The 17,579-nt window shown below is 42.7% G+C and overlaps 1 protein-coding gene and 1 non-coding gene across 2 annotated transcripts; one reads left to right on the top strand and one right to left on the bottom strand.

Annotated features, from left to right (window-relative positions):
• The first annotated feature begins 2,185 nt into the window (after positions 1-2,185).
• Positions 2,186-2,258, top strand: TRNAR-UCU. The gene has a single exon. It is a non-coding gene; the product is annotated as a tRNA-Arg (tRNA).
• A 3,036-nt stretch (positions 2,259-5,294) lies between these two features.
• Positions 5,295-13,281, bottom strand: SNX12 (sorting nexin 12). The gene is made up of 4 exons (XM_029241498.1): positions 12,980-13,281; positions 8,247-8,342; positions 7,587-7,711; positions 5,295-7,177 (listed from the first exon to the last, which is right to left on the bottom strand). The coding sequence occupies exons 1-4, from the start codon at positions 13,142-13,144 to the stop codon at positions 7,075-7,077; spliced, it is 489 nt and encodes a 162-aa protein (XP_029097331.1). The 5' UTR covers positions 13,145-13,281; the 3' UTR covers positions 5,295-7,074.
• Between the last annotated feature and the right edge of the window lie 4,298 nt (positions 13,282-17,579).

Below are 17,579 nucleotides of genomic sequence, written 5' to 3' on the forward strand. Positions count from 1 at the left end.
TTCCGGCGTCACAAACCTCTTCCTGTTGCCAGCAAATTCTTGCCCCAGTCCGGGTCCCCGACCCCCACTCCCTGGGCCGCATCAGAGGAAGAGCTCCGGGCTGGCGGTGGTGGAAGGAGCCCTGCAGGCTAAGTGCTATACATGGAGACTACAGCCAGAGTCGCGGCGGCACACCCGGAGACACTCTAAGACGCCGAAGCGTGACAGGGCCTGGGGTGGTGGGGTGGGGGTGGGGATTAGAGGGTAGCTAGGTTGCGGGGTGCAGGCAATTACCAAACAAGCCGAAGGAGCTCCGAGGCAACCCCGCCGACTCTTCCAAGTGCCGAGAGGAAGGCTTTGCTTTCGAAAGCAGCGCCACAGGGTCCCCATTGGTCTTCCATTCCAGCCAACCAGCAGGTCTCCCTATGGCCCACCCCCTCGATTAAGAAGCCAATCAGAGGAGAGTATGTGCTTCCCGTTGCGTAAGACCAACTAAAAGTTTGCTCATTTCTGACTGACGTGTGGGTAGCCAACCAGAAGAGCCAAGGCCTGGTAAGTCGGCTTCCTATTTCAGTCGCCGTCTCGATCTACGTCACTGTCCTTGTCCCGTCCCTACCTGTAATCTAAGGTTTGGATCTGGGAGAAATAACCGAAAAGGAGATCCAAGCTGGAGGAATCGTGGCCCAAGAGGCAAAGTGATATCTCCCCGAGTTTCCAAGAAGGTTGGCCCTGAGGTCAGATGAGCCTGTGGTTGAGCTGTCAGTGCTGCTCTGGGATTGGCCTCAACGAGTGCCAGCCTGAGAAAAGTATTGGTCATGAGAATGCCTCAGATATGTTGCTTTGCCACTGGGCTAGTTGTTTCATTTCCCCCAAATTTAGGTGGGAAGAAGGCTAGGAACATCCAGGGCCTTTAATTGAGATTATTGGTTTTTCTATAGCGAGGAGTGTAGGGATACTCAATTAGCAGTAATAAATACTGCTTCTAGAACAACTAAAATGAAATGTGTGGAGAAATTTTTGAAAACCTGATAGTGGTATCATTACAACTAAATATGCCAGAAAATGCAGATTAAAACTAAGAAATACCACTTCCACCAACGAGTTTGGATAATTATGAATTGTTTAATATTTTCCCACTTTTGGCAAAAAAACTATTTATAGGGAAACAGGAATTTCTCCACTCTTGGGAAGAAACAGAAATTCTCATTTGCTGTAAGTGGGAATCTAAACGGCACTTTTTTTTTTTTTTTTGCGGTACGCGGGCCTCTCACTATTGTGGCCTCTTCCGTTGCGGAGCACAGGCTCCGGACGCGCAGGCTCAGCGGCCATGGCTCACGGGCCCAGCCACTCCGCGGCATGTGGGATCTTCTCGGACCGGGGCACGAACCCGTGTCCCCTGCATCGGCAGGCGGACCCTCAACCACTGCGCCACCAGGGAAGCCCTAAACGGCACTTTTTAAGAAAGTAGCTTAGTAGTACCTATCAAAATCTAAAATGCACACATCCTTTGACCCAGGAATTCCTTCTCTCAAAATCTATCCTACAGAAACACTTAAAACACACGAGCAAGGTTGTATGCAGCGTTACTTATAATAGTGGCTGATGATACAACTACACTATGAAATGTTATTTTAAAAATGAGGTAAATTTCCATGTACTAATGTGAGAGGAAGTCCACACTATATTACAAAGTGATAAAGTTGCAAAATACTACATAAAATATCCCATTTTGTTTTCAAAAAACTATATATTCGATGATTGTATATGTGTGTATGAATATACGTATATATTCATATACATATATTTGTGCATAGAAAAAAGTCTAGGAAGACACATACCAAATTAAGTTATTCTTGAGGAATGGGAATAGGATTAGGGAATAAGGAGAAATCTCACTTTCTACATATTTATGTTTTGTTTCAATTTTGTCAATTAGCATTAATTACTTTTGAACTTTATCACAATAAAACATTTTAACAAAATAGGCACTTTTATAATCAGATCAAGTTATAATTTATAATACTGTAATTTTTTGTAATAGTTATAATTTTGTAATCAGATCGTTATAATTTATATATTTTAAATCAGATCAAGTTATAATTTATATATTTTATAATCAGATCGTTATAATTTATATATTTTAGATAAGAATAATTACATATAGTTATGAGGTGACTATTTCATTTAAAAATTTCGGCTAGGGACTTCCCTGGTGGTCCAGTGGTTAAGACTCTGCCCTTCTACTGCAGGGGGCGCAGGTTCGATCCCTGGTTGGGGAACTAAGATCCTGCATGCTGTGTGGCCAAAAAATATTTTTTTAATTAAAAAAATAATAATAAATAAAAATTTCAGCTAGAAGACCTATGATAAAATTAGGGCAGCTGTAAATCAAATCACCACGGAGATTCAATGGGGGTACTCATGATTTGACACAACAGGATACAGGCAAACAAAATCTAATCAGGATAAGTGAAGAGTCTTTCATTTCTGGGAGAGAAAACTAACTGCACTACAGCAAACTCCATCACACAGGGAAATTGTGCTTTCACCTTTTTGGTGGCATCACCTCCAGGGTTTCTCAACTCCTTGGCAAGGGTTAGAAATCATAAGCATTAGAGATTTAAGATACCTCAGATATCATTTAGTCAAATCCCCTCACTTTAAAGCCGAGAAAACAGGCCCAGAGTGGTGAAGCAATTTGCCTAAGGTGCTATAGCCAGCTAATAGCATAGCCAGCTCCAGAACCCAGGTTTCTATTCCAGGCCTATTACTCTTTCTACTACTTTTCAGATTTTCCTGAGTCTTTATTCTGATGACGTATTAGGGAATATTTTTTAAGTCTTATGAATATCAGACATCCCTATATTTAAATTTTAGAAAATGCATAACAAAATAAAAAAGTATATCCCTCTACTAGCACAGATGATCAAAAGGACTGTATCTAGATGAAAGAAATTATTGGCATAACAATTTTCTTGAAAAGTAATGCATAAATTTCTGTGAATCTAACTATTTTACTGTTCACTTAAGAACTACTGTTTTATCCAATTTCTGATTGTTCTTCAATTGGCAGTGCCTCTTAATCCTTTACCTTCAGTTTCTCTACATTAAGTAGTTGTTGATCTATATACAAACACTTAAAACCGCCATAGGAAGCACCTATTTAAAGAAACCCTGTCATGATTTAAAGAATCCTTTATTCTGTATAATGTGAATAATTACCCCCATTTTGTCTGTTTTGTAAGGAATGACTTTCCTGTTGTCAATAGCAGAGACAGACAGATAGATAGACAGGTAGACAGACAGACAGGAGGGAGAGAGAAAATAAAAGTAAAATAGGGAACAATTTTTTTTGTACAAGGCAAAAAAACAGATAAGAAGAATGAGGGGTGGTGGGTGGTCGGGAAGGGAGTGGCAGAGAACCACAAGCTAAATTAGTCACAAAGTGTTTACATTTTAAAAGTAAACTTGAACACTGCGAAGTATAAATGGACTAACAACCACCTAAACTTCAGGGTATAATTAAAGTGGTGTCCAGTTTTAGACACTATGACTTAGGGACATATGAGGACCTTGGAGAGATTTAAGAATAATAAAGATAAAAGGGTTAAAAATGAGTGAAGTGAGGGAAACTTAGAACTGTTATTGTGTCTAAGAAGAGAAGACCAGAGATGACTCAACAGTCCTCAAGGATGGGAAGAAATATCCATTTCAGTGAGCAGCTGGTCTGCATTTCCAAAGCAAAAAAGTAATTTTACTTAAATTATTACAGCATGTATTTGAAGATGGAAGTGTCTTAAATAGGACACCTCATCCAACAAAAACTCCAGAGAAGCCTGAATGCTGTCCACCTCTCCCACCCTTTACTAGCTCAACTCATCTCAAAGAATGGTTCAAAGGGTGGATAAGGCATCTGTGGAATGTGAGGATTTAGACTTCTTTTGGTTCTAGCTACTATGTTCAAAAATTTTTGTTAGCCTCTGTCCCCCAGGTCCCAGTGAAAGATTGAGCTGCTTTCTGTGCTATGGATAAAGGGGATTAATTAGTAGTAAATGCCTAGATGCATGCATAAACTTGAATTCCTTATAAAAGTATGCTTCTCCTTCTCAGTGTTGATGAGCTTGGATTTGGGGTTCTTTCAGGACCCAGTTACATTTGACTCCAAAGAGGGAATTTACCTGATATTTAAAAAGTTTAGACAACTAACTAGATGCATCTGGACCTCTTATTTTGTCTCTAGCATTTTTTTGTCTTGTTTAGATATCTCCTGAACTAAAGTATAAGAAGTATAAGGTCTTTGAAGAAAGAGAATGTAATCATTTTATTTTACCTCAAGCACCCCACCCCATCACAGCCCAGCTTAATATTTTATTTTACAGCTGCTTTTTCTAGTTATTCTCTATTCATTCTCCAACACTGCTGCCTGTGAAGGTTGCATTTCTCTTATTACTCTTCCTTTCTCTTATCTCACAGAAACAGCTATTCTTCCCTATCCTCTCATATATCTTTAGTCATCTAATTCCTGAACTACCAAAACCTCTTAACTTCTTCAATTCAGCCCCCACTCTTCTACTTGTACCCAAATACCATTGTTAAGTCATCTTAATTCATAATGTTTTGACCACATCACTTTCTATACCTTCTTTCCACACTCAACTACATGATTAAAACTACCTTGGACTCCCCAAATGTCAAGATTCCTACCTAACCTCTCATCCCAAACCTTTCCCAAAACCCACTTTGTGGATGAAGCCATTTCAGAATCCACTGGTCAAGTGAAAATATCCATCCATCAAAAATTCTCAGAGTTCACTCACCTTTCTGCCTGCATCAAATCTATGTGAAAGAAAAACAGCTCAATTGAGGTAAAAAGCCCATGAAAGAAATAGTGTTTGTAAGGGGTGTGAGGGTGTGTCGGAGGATGAGCATATACACAAACGTATTTATGTACACAGATAGCATATACATACACCTATACACACACACACAATAAATATATTTTGCCCAAATTAGCACACACCCACAAGCTTAAAAACCAAATCTACTAAATCTGACCCAAACCACAGTTACTGAGACCTATGGCTACTTCCTGCAAGCAGATGCATTACCTCTGTGACAAAGTCAATTGCATGTTGCAAGAAAGATAGGTAAATACTGCTACAGGCAGCTAGGATTCTGCTTTTTTTTAAATTTAAATGTAAAAATTACTTATCACTTCAGGACATTGACCATGTTGTATAATTTCTGCACAATACCCAGAATATCCTAGAAACTAAAAAATACTAAATTTACAACTTAAGCAGGAAAACAGAGGCTTGCTTCACAGTGGTTTAATATGAACAGAGTTGAATATGACATTGTCTGACAGAAGAATGAACATTTTGCTGAATAAAAGCCCCGAGTCAGGATATATACACAGCAGAAATGGGGCCTCAGGCTCTCAGCACTTGTGCACAATGAAAGGAGAAATCTTTTTTTAAAAAAAGTCAGTAACAGAGGATACAAATGAAAAAGGCAGCAACAACACCGACACTGGGAAGGTGGGAAAGGGAGCAGAGCCTCACTCTAGGGGCTGCTCAGCCCCTGGCACAGGCCCGGCAGCTGAAGAGCTGATCTGTGTCAGGGAACTTCAACATTTAGATGGACTCCAAACCCCATATCAAAATCCAATCCTAATCTCTCCGATCAGGGTCTTGTCAGAATCAGTAATCCTTTTCCTCAGGACCCTATATAAAGAATTCCAGTCCTTCCATGATAGGGTGTCTAAGCAAAGAGCCCCACTTTTGACCTGACACCAGAGTTAACCTGCTCCCATCCCACCACCTGGGACAGATATCGGGCCCCAGCAAACAAACCACTACATCCCAGACAGAAGCCCAGGAAAGTCGCCAGCCTCAAGAAGCTGCCTCAGACTCTAAGTTTTAAGAAATCTATACCCAGGTGCTAACCCTAGCTCAGCTTCCGGGGAGAATGCTGGGGTTCCATGGGAAACAAGTGCAGGCAGTTCAATAACCCTGTGACCAAGCTGGGGAGGGCAGCGACAACTCTTGCCCCTAAGCCCCATCAATAGCTCAAAGTGCTTAGGAGAAGTCAGAGACTGTGTGGTTTGTTCATGTGTTTTCTGTCTTGTGGCAGCACTAAATGGGATGGGGGGAAGGGAGAATGGAAGGAAGAGAGTGGTGATGCCCTTCCCTACCACTGGGAGGTACCTAGAAAATGATCCACTCCCACCCTTCAGGGAGTTACCTGGTAGTGGTGAGTTTCCCCTAGCCCTCAAGCCTCCAAATCTGCAAAGCTAACCCATAAAAGTAGCAAGGGCTTGGGGAGGGAGAACTGCCGGCCCAGCCCATTCTGACTCACCTGCTGGTGAGCGAGAATAGGCAGCCAGAGCGGGGAGCCACAAAGGAAAGGGGCTAGGCAACAGGAGCTCCCCAACCGCCCTATGGCTTTCTTCTGACTCTGAAGCAGCCATGATGATGGGCCTAGAAAACCCACACACCTTGCTCCACACAACAGACTGCTTAGACTCTAGAATTACTGCCATGAAAAGCAACAAGGGAGAGAGAAAGTACAACAAAAGAAACTCTTGAGAAAACTGGGAACGGGCCTAGAGAAAACGAGAGCTTTTCGGTCTCTGCCACCTTCCCCACAAGGAAAAAAGTTCATGCAGGTAGGAAAGGCAGGGTCTTTCCCTGCTCAGTGTTCCTGGTTAAACCTAAGAGTAAGAAAAATCCCCTGGACTTGCAGCATCAGTATGTACCCAAGTGCCCCACCAGCACAAGACCCGCCCCCCACAAGGTTAGCCTTCTGGCATGGGTAAATGCCCAAGAAATTGCCTTCCAGTCCAATCCCCCCACCCACCCCCCAACCCCAAGCAAAGGGCATCTGCCTGTGGTTTCCCACCTCTCCTCAGAGGAGAGGATCCTAGCAGAGTGCCCATGGTATAGTCAGGTACCAAGGAACACAATGCCAGACAGTCTATCAGGCCAGGGGATGGAGAGCCAACTTCAGATCAAAGAGAGAGAGAGAGAGGCTTAGTGTAAAAACCAATGTCATTTCAGCAGGAAAGTAGAGGGCAAGTGGTGAGAGGGGCTCCTACTGGCGCACCTTCCCAGGGACGTAGTTCCTGTCAATTGCCTCCTCCTGCAGGAACATGTGTAGGCAGCGTTCGTTCTGAGCCAGTGGGTGCCCAGCAATTCTATAAAGAGACCAAGATGGTTATCAGTTGTATCTGGGATCAGAGAGAATTTGCAGAGGGACAGCGCTGTGGATGTGGACAGGGGAAGAAGGGCAAAGTCAGCCCTGAAGTTCAAGCAAGTAGAGGACAGCAGCAGGGTACCACTTCAACCCTAATATTGCAGAAGGGAAGGGGATAGAGGTGTAAGGTGGGGGAAATCCCTAGACACATCCAACATGCAGCGCTTTCTCAGGCCCTGAGGTACAGGATCGGAATTCTGCTCAAAGGAATGGAGTTTTACTGTCCAGTGAGCCCAGCACACAATCGGCACCACATCATATTACTCATTACAAAAGAGGAAAGAGACGAAACATATAGAAAGACCAAAGTGGCAAAAGTAGCAAAAGGAATCCCCAGGAACTTGGCTTACTTGTTAATAAACTGTTCGAGGCCCTGCCTCCTTTCTTCAATAAAGGACTCCTCAAAGATCCCTTCATCTCCTCGAAAAGGGAGCTGCCGCTTCAAGGCTTTCCCAGGCAGTGGTGGTACTACAATCTGTAGGCAGACGCAAAATATCAGTCACACGGGAGAGCACAGAGACGGAATAAGGTGGTAAAGCACTACACACTTCATTTCCTATTAGGCATAGGGTCCATCCTATGCCATAGTTCAGCAACTTGTAAGAACTGAGGTCATAAGAACAGTCAGGGGGTGGCTCAGGTCAAAAATTAATCCAGTTCTGTTTCTGTGGGAGGACAGGTTTACCATCTCAAAAGAAAGGAAGTAAACTCCAAATATTCTTCACTTTCTTTGACAGTCCACTACCATCCAAAAATTTAGCTACACTTTCCATTTTTAGCACCTAAAGGAATTAAGTTGTATGACTTTTCTAGCCACTAAGTCAACTAATAGTTTTTCTTTACAATTGCTCCTGAACTTACCACTTTCAAGTTTCAAAGGGTATCACCCAGATCCAATATATTGGGATTTGGTAGACAGAGTGTGTTCACCCTCTCTGTTGCCTTCAAGATTTTATAAACCTATGCAGATCTCCTCTCCCAAGGGTGCCACACAGGAAACAGGGCCATACCTTACTATCTCGCTCCAACTCATTTTTTAGCCACTCGAAGTCACTGTAGCGCCGTCGTACACAGGACTCCTTCAGCTTGAAGATAGGTAGGTTTGTCTACAGGGAAGAAAGAATGTGAGAGAAGAGAGATGGTAAGAAATGTCAGCCTGTGATGGCCACCTATCACAACCACTTGGACAGGTCTTAAGAAAGAAACAGCTCCTATGGACCATGTTCCTAGAACCCTTTCAAAACACCACCAGGTGAATACCAATCCTTACCACATCCAGCCTTGTCACAGGTGGTGATTAGAAGTCCCTTGCTGCTTAGAATTTATCCACAAATAGACTTGAAGTTGTACATAAATATGTATGTACAAAGGTTTTCACTGAATTTTCTCATTTGTAATAATAATTAATGTCTATCAACAGATAACTGGTTAAATAAATTATGGTACACTTGTACAGTGGAATACAACTATGAAAAGAATACAAAAGATATATATGTCCCAGTATAGAAAGATATTAAGCATTAAAATCAAGGCACACGACAGTATATACGGCCTGCCTCTATTTGTTTTTAAAAGGGATATGTATATGTATATATATTTATATTTATGAATTAAATATTTATGAAAAAATACTGATAACAATGATTGACTTTGGAGAATAAGACTAGACAACTGGAATGGGTAGGTCACATTTTTCATTGTGCAATTTGAATTTATCATATGCATGCATTACATTTTCAGTTGAAAAGTGAATTTAAGTTCCCTGGAAACAACAAGAGATAAGCACCTCCAAAGTATGCTTTCCTCTGCTTTTCCTGTCCAAATCCTCTCCATTCTACAAGCCCAGCTCAAGTCCCACTTCATCCAGGAAATCTGTCCTGACAACACCAGTTTAATTTATTGGTCTCCCTCTCCTCTGAACTCCTATGACACACAGACTTTAGTACTGCCTGACACACCACTGTTTCAAGCATTATGTTAGTCTTGCTACCTAACTAAATTATAATTTCATTGAAATCGGGAGCCATGACTACTGCTGCATCTCCCTAAATGCAGATTATGCAAGTTACTCAGTAAATACTCAATTGATTAATAGTGGCCCTATGTATCTGTTTACCCTTTCCTTATCCAGAAAGTGCAGCAGAAATAGCACTTACATTAAGTTGGCTTACCATGGCTCGCTCCCTGATATAAATCGGCTTATTCCCACATCTTAATCACTGAGAATTTTCCCAAGGCTCCAATGGCAACAGGAACCTCCGACAAACAAAAAGCCCTGATCCTCACTCCTATCTACAAGTTCTAAGTAGAAATGGCCAAACAAATGTATTAATACTGACTATATTTCCCACCAGTCAATTCAAATCAGCAGATGGGAAAAAAAGGAGCTAGTTTCTCTCCTTTCTCCACAGCTAACTCAGAGCAGGTAAAGAGCACTGGAGCTATGCTAGAGCTTCACACATTCCTCACTATGTCATGCTTTGTAGTCCTCAAGTCTGGAAACTGTCTTTTCAGGATCTAGCTCTAGGTATAGGGCATCAAAAGCCAAATAACTGGCCAACTTACATTAGTTACAACTCTACTCAGGATCAAGGTCCCAGGAATGTCAATGGGTTGAAGTGGAGTGAGATATATGTAAAGTAATATCTTATTACCTAAACTATTTTTTAGAAGAATAAATAAGAAAATGGAAACAGTGGTTTCTTCAGAAAGGGGAACCTCTGGAAGGCAGAGGGAGAGAGGGAGACTTCATTTTTACAGTACAGTTGACACTTGAACAACACAGGTTTGAACCGCATGGGTCCACTTATACACAGATTTTTTTCAATAACTATAGTATATCATTTTTATACCTTTTGAATTTTGTACCATGTGCACGTATTACCTATTCACAATAAGCCATTATAGAGAACATTCTCAGAATCCTGCACAAAGTATATATGTGTATCAAATCATCACATTCTATACCTCAAACCTACACAAAGTTATCTGTCAATTATATCTCAAAAAAGCTGAGAGTAAAAATAATCATTCAAGAAAAAAAGCCCTTCAGTATCATGAGATTCCAGGTTTCCACCAGAGTTCATTACAAATACTGTGATCCTCAAACAGTAGAACCTTAACCAGTAGGCCTTTACAGAAGCCAACAGAAGGATCTAAGAAAAGAAAAAAAGTGCTGAGTAGATTCTTCCAAGACACAGCAAAACCACCCACTGCCATTTTGTGAACTTCCTCCTTTGACTTACAAAAATGCTATTCTTTCCCCACCCCCACAGGATGGTGACAGTAATGGCCTTTCATCTCAGCACCTAGCCATCTAAGGAAGGGGATACTATGTATTAGGATACTCTCTCAACTCCAACCTACAAATTATATGAGGGAGACACGATTGTGTAGTACAGCATATAGAGTCCTTTGGCTCTGATCAACACAAAATCAAGGGAAAGGGGAGAAAGAAGCAAAGTTCAAGTCCACAGGACAACTGACATTTGAAAAGTTCCATACATATCTTGTTAAGCCACCAGAATACCTCTCCAGACTCCTTATTTCTTGGGGTGGGTATTCCTTCCCTGAGCTATTATACAAAGAAACAAGGCAGTGCCATCTGCTTCTACCATACACAATGCTTAATTCCCAAAGCCCATTCTCTTGAGTCTCATGCTCCCTGTAATGCCTACCGTGATCAGTCACTTAAATTAGCAATTTCAAACCAAATGGTTTCACCAATTTTCCCCAAAACAGAGTTCAAGAAAAATATTAAAAGCCTATATGGCCATACAAAATTAACATAAATACAAATTAACTCAAACCCACAGAATTAGGAACTGCCATCAACCCTATCATCAATCACTATACAATTAGTAATTGTGGAAAAGACTGATGAAAAACTTAGTGGGTTAAAAAAAAATCTTGCACACTAAAGTTTTGCAACTAAGCATTGCCAAAGAGACTAAAGTGTAGTGGAAAGAGTATGGTGGGCTTTGGAGTCAGACGGACCTGGGTTCAAATCTCAACCATGACACTTATTAGCTATGTGTACTTGGGCAAATTACTTAAACTGCATTCCTCCTCAGTTTTCTATCTGTAAAATGGTGTTTTTGTAAGGATTTAGAAACTAAAACCTAGTTCAGTGCCTGGCACACAGTAGGCACTAGATGAACAGTTCCTGTTTTATTAGAATGCCTGAAGTAGAGAACAATTCCATTCATAATCCCTACAGCTCTTGGGTAATACATCAAGACAATGTCTCCAAAACCCCACAGCAGAGAGTTCTTACACTGAACAAGTTATGCCCAGGATTCCTCAGGTAATTAAGTTCTCTGCCATTAACAGTTCCCAGCTTTTATCATATTTTGAGGGCTCTAATGTCCATTCTTCCCCAAAGAGATGATTTCAAACAGTTCTTATATAGACAAGTTTTTCTCATTTTTTTCTATTCGCGTTTCTTTCTTCAGTCTGGACTTTGCCAAACTTGGAATTTGGAGATCATCGCTTCTTAATTAGGTTTCAAAGCCCAGGTGGGAGAGCACACTCTCTCATTCAATTCATTCATTCAAAAATAAAAGCACATACACTCTTTTAGGTCTTCAAATGCTGTTTGAGCAGCATGCTGTCCATAGAGAATATTCTGGCCCTCTAGTCTGAGAAGAAAACATAAGGAAAATTAGGAAATGGCTCTCAAACTTTTTTGCCTGTAACCACTTCAATGGGGCCAAAGAAACTGCAAACCATGTACTCTGCACATTCCATCCTTGCATCGTGGACTAAGAACTAGAGAATAAAGTCCTCTGTAATGCACACTGGAAGAAACCACTCCTGGGGCAGTCCTGAAATGTCATATATTAAAGTTAACTACAGACTAGGGACTAATATAATGAATCCAAAAGGTTAATCTAGGGCAGAAAGAGCAAATGGCCATTCATATACAGAAATGCCAAATGAGAGCCAGTAAATATTGAAATAAATATTCTGGATACTTCAAATCTAAAGGGTCAGCCCAGGAGGAGGGTAGCGACTGACAATCCGCCAATCCGAGTGCAAGGTCAGGTTTTCCAGTGAGCATGTAGTACCTGAGAAAACTTAAGCATGAAACACTTCTCTCCTTCAGATGTTAATTCTACACAAGTCTGGGAAGCACTCAGTCTCAAGGAGACTCCCCTTCTTATTTCTGCTCCACCAAGCCCACTGTCCTGTCTCCCGTTCCTGGAATCTCTCTTCCCTTTAATCTAGGCTTTGCTCAACTCCATCATCCACGGAGACCTCATTAAGAAGAAGCTCCTCTGGGCCTTCCTGTCCCCCTTCTTCAGACTGACTTCCCACAACCTAGTTTAGTTATGGGACCCTGCAGCATATCGCCTTGGCTCTCCATCCCCCAGCCCTCTTCCACTCCTCCTTCCCTCCTTCTGTCGCTACAGTCCTGATTCCTATTTCCTGGGATTCCTCACTCTAATCCTCTCCATCCTTCCCCACCGTCTCCAGCCATGCTTCACTTCTTGCTCATGGGTACTTGTTTTCCCTCACGCCGGTCCGATGTCCCCCCTCAGGAGTTTTCTGTATCCTCGGGCCACAACCGAGTGGGCAGACCTCTCTGCAAACCTATTAAGCCCCTAACCCCCAAATGACCCCTCCAGCGTCTTCTCCACCGTTGGCCCTCCCTATGGCAGCCTCACCCCCCGCCCACCCCCGCCCTCCCCGCCCAGTCGCCCGGTCCTCCCTCAGCTGTCTCCCTCACCCCGTGACTCACCCGCATGCGAACCTCATAGGTGGTGAAGCGCGCGCGGCCCACGCCCACCGTCTGTGGGTTAAAGATGTCGATCTCCAGGAAGTTACTTGGCGGCCCGTAAGCGTCGGTCAGGTCCTGCGGCTTCGAGTTAAGGCGCCGAGTGTCAGCTACTGCCGTGTCCGACATCTTTCCGAAGGAGAGACCGGGACCGGGGAAGGGGGGATGGGGGACAGAGACCGAAGGCAGGAGCGCGCAAGGCCCCTCCCGCTTGCAAAATAACCAGCCAACCCACAGACTGCGGCGCCGCGCACGCGCGCCCACGCACGCACGCGCGCACGCGCACGCCGTCGCGGCCCGGGGCCCGGCACCCTGAATAGCGGCGAAGCGGACGGCTGGAAGTCCTGTACCGAGGAGGCGTCATTCAGACTTCCGGGCAGTGTTTGTGGCCGCCCCGGAACCTGCGTCTCCAATACGCACTCCCAGTATCCTAGGAAGCACTACAGGGCAGATCCGCCAATCGCTGCTCCTCAAGCCAAGAAATTGTCTTATACTGTGCATCAATCAGCAGTGGGCACTGCCCCGCAAGCTAGGACCGTACAGTGATAGGCCGAAGCCCCGTGACCTGAATAAGTCCTGGTTTTGCGCGAAAATAGAATGGTGGTTTCCCGACGGTGGGGTTTCAACAATGGTACTAAGAACCTAAAACGCAGCCCGGCCACTTGTGCCGCTGGTAGTTTCAAGTCATCTCACACACAATTGAGCACTCAGTGAGCGCTACTTATGGTGTCAGGAAAGCAGCGAGGATGGGGTATACAAAGATGATTTCTCATTCTCACTTTTCAGGAAAATTTGGGCATATCTTCATCCTCCACTTGTTACCACATAAAAGCTAATTTCAGGTGTACTCGGATATTACATTTCTCAGCAAACTGAGGGCATTTATTTCACACCTTCTGTCGCTACTCTGCGAAACTCCAAATTTGGCGCTGCTCTGAGGTTGCTTACAGCCCATAATGGAGATAGAATATGTGTCTACATGAGAATATCTATAGAAATACTAATATTTGTATGACTAATTGGCACATGGCCCACATGAAGAGGGTAGTGCCCACAGTAAAGGTGGTGATTTTAGGTCATCCTTTCTCCTCCTTGCACCAGCCCTCTTCTGCTCAAAAAAAAATTTCCCATATCATTGATACCTGAAATTCTTTCAACGGAGTACAAGGCCCTATAATTTCACAGTTAAGTTATTTAATTCAATTTAAGTGATATCTCCTAAGCAACTACTTACGCGTCAGGCACCATGCTAAACACTAAAGACCTAGAGTTCAATAAGAGAGTCCCCGCCCTCAAGGAGTTAATGTTTTAGAAAAGGAGACAAGTAAATAAACTAATATAATGTGACAAATACAAAATAAGTGAATATTCCAAGCAGCACATAGGACATGAGTAAGTGGAGGAATTAAGGAAGGCTTCCTGGAGGAGGAAACATCTGAATTTGACAGACATGAAAAGACAAACTGGAATGGAAATGGGGAAAGGTAATTTCTTGCAGAGGGAATAGCATATGCAAAGTCATCCAGATAAGAAACAGCATGATATTTTTAGGCAATTATCACCAATTCAGGTTGTGTAGTGGAAGTGCTTAGAGAGGTAGCCTGGCTGAGGATGGGCAGATGAGGATGATCCTTCTATATTAAGCAAAGGATCTTTGGTTTTATAATGTAGACGATAAGAAGCCACTGAAGGATCTACAACACACGCACACACACACACACACACACACACGCAAAGGCATGATCAGATTTGTGTTTTAGAAGGATTATTTTGCAAGCAACATGGAAGATGTATCTGAGTTGAGTGTGACCAATTATGAGTATCTATTGATACAGTAGTACTTGGAATCAGATGATGGTGGTGGGAATGGAGAAAAGGGAAGAGAGAAGGCTGAGACTGAGGAAATAAAATAGATAGGAGTTGTATCTGATAGATATGGTGGTAGTATAGTGTAGGGCTTAAATGTGTGAGCTATGGACTTAGGCTGCCTGGGTTTAGATCATTGCTTCCTAGATGTATAACCTTGAGCATGTTATCCAACAAGTTTTCCTCCTCTGTAAAATGGAAAGAAGACTAAAAGCTACCCCGGGGCTTTTGTGAGAATTCAATGAAATAAAATATGTGCAAATAGTAAGTCCTCAGTAACTATTAGCTATTATTACAATTTGATGGGAGAGAGAGAAAATAGATAAAATGACTCCTAGGTTTCTGAGGTAGGTAACTATGTGGATTGCCGGTATCCCCAATCAAAATTTGAATTACAGAAAGAAGAGTGAGCTTGGGAGGGAAGACAGTGAGTTCAATTTGGATAAATCTGGGGTGTCTGTAGGACATCCAAATGTCCAGGAGGCAGCTGGAAATACAGGCCTGGAGCTCGAGGGTGTGACTAGAATTAGAGATTTGGGAATTATTAGCATACAGTGTAGAAAGAAAAATGTGAAGAGGCAAGGACAGAATATTTAAAAATTGATGAAGGCACGCAATGTTGATGAGAGTGTAAATCTGTACAATCTTTCTGGGAAGCTAATTGGCAGTATGTATTAAAAAAAACAAACAACACCTTTGACCTCAGGAAACTTGTAATACTGGTTGTCTCTGGAGAGCAGAACTGGAGAACAGGAGTCAGGGACAGCAGGGAGAGTTGTTTTTCATTTTCATTTCATTTATGTTTAAGTGCTTTTGTATTGTAAAAATATTTTAAATGGGAATTCCCTGGCGGTCCAGTGGTTAGGACTCAACTCTTTCACTGCTGGGGCCCGGGTTCAATCCCTGATGGGGGAACTGAGATCCTGCAATCCATGGGGCGCCGCCAAAAAGAAATTAATGTTATTTATCAAAACTTTTGGCTCAAAATTTTCACCTCGATCATAAAACTCAGTGTCTTGTGTAAATGGCCAAATTCAGGGTTCTCCTATGTATCCATGTAAAATAATGTTCTTATATTCGTTGATATGGAATGATGCCCACGAAAAAAGTGGAAAAAAGCTGGTAAAAAAATACTGTACACCATGGCGGTCAGCAAGAACAAGCGCCTTACAAAAGGCAGCAAAAAAGGAGCCAAGAAGAAAGTACCATGATTGAAGCTCACGTTGACGTCAAGACTACCGATGGTTATTTGCTTCATCTGTTCTGTGTGGGTTTTACTAAAAAATGCAACAATCAGATTCGGAAGACCTCTTATGCCCAGCACCAGCAGGTCCACCAAATTCGGAAGAAGATGACGGAAATCATGACCCAAGAGGTGCAGACAAGTGGCTTGAAAGAGGTAGTCAGTAAATTGATTCCAGACAGCATTGGAAAAGACATAGAAAACACTTGCCAATCTATTTATCCGCTCCATGGTGTCTTTGTTAGAAAAGTAAAAATGCTGAACAAGCCCAAGTTTGAATTGGGAAAACTCATGGAGCAACATGGTGAAGGTAGTAGTTCTGGGACTTCCCTGGTGGCACAGTGGTTAAGAATCTGCCTGCCAATGCAGGGGACACAGGTTCGAGCCCTGGTCCGGGAAGATCCCACATGCCGTGGAGCAACTAAGCCCGTGTGCCACAACTACTGAGCCTGCGCTCTAGAGCCTGTGAGCCACAACTACTGAGCCCACGTGCCTGGAGCCCGTGCTCCACAACGAAGAATAGCCCCCCACTCTCCACAACTAGAGGAAGCCCGCGCGCAGCAACAAAGACCCAACACAGCCAAAAATAAATAAATAAATAAATTTTAAAAGGGGAAAAAAGGTAGTAGTTCTGGAAAAGCTACTGGGGATGAGACAGGTGCTAAAGTTGAATGAGTTGATGGATATTAGCTGCCAGTCCAAGAATCTGTTTAAAATTCAGACTTTTAATGGTGACAAATAAAAGATCTTATTTGTGAAAAAATATTGTAATATGATACCATTTGTATTACTGTATATGATATATATGATAATTTTTAAAGACTAGAAGGATATAAATTAAAATGTTAGTGGTAGTTACCTCTGTGTGGTGGTGGGGTTTCAGTTTTGTGTTTTTATTTATAATTTTCTAAAGGACCTGATTTTTAACAATAAACATGTACCTTTTTTTAATCAGAAAAAATAAAACTATTTCCATCTGGGAAAAAAATTAAAGGACAGGCACAGGAAGAGAAGCTTGTGAAGGAAACCCAGGAAGGAATTTTCAGAGAGGTAGAAAGAGAACCAGGAGACAATAGTGATCTGAAGGAGTGGGATAAAAAATGTTTCCAAAAGGAAAGTAGGTGGTTAACAGTGTTTAATACAGTAGAATGGTCAAATAAAACCTGGGAAATGTACACTCAATTTGACAATTACCTAAAGGTGAGAGGTTTGGTAGAGCGCTGGGAGTAGAACCCAGACTGCAGCAGATTAAGAATTGAATCAGGGCTTCCCTGGTGGCGCAGTGGTTGAGAGTCCGCCCGCCGATGCAGGGGACACGGGTTCGTGCCCCGGTCCGGGAAGATCCCACATGCCGCGGAGCGGCTGGGCCCGTGAGCCATGGCCGCTGAGCCTGCGCGTCCGGAGCCTGTGCTTCACAACGGGAGAGGCCACAACAGTGAGAGGCCCGCGTACCGC

The sequence above is a fragment of the Monodon monoceros genome, unplaced genomic scaffold (genome assembly GCF_005190385.1).
Source record: "Monodon monoceros isolate NGI ecotype Baffin Bay Population unplaced genomic scaffold, NGI_Narwhal_1 Super_Scaffold_22, whole genome shotgun sequence".
Lineage (NCBI taxonomy): Eukaryota > Metazoa > Chordata > Mammalia > Artiodactyla > Monodontidae > Monodon > Monodon monoceros.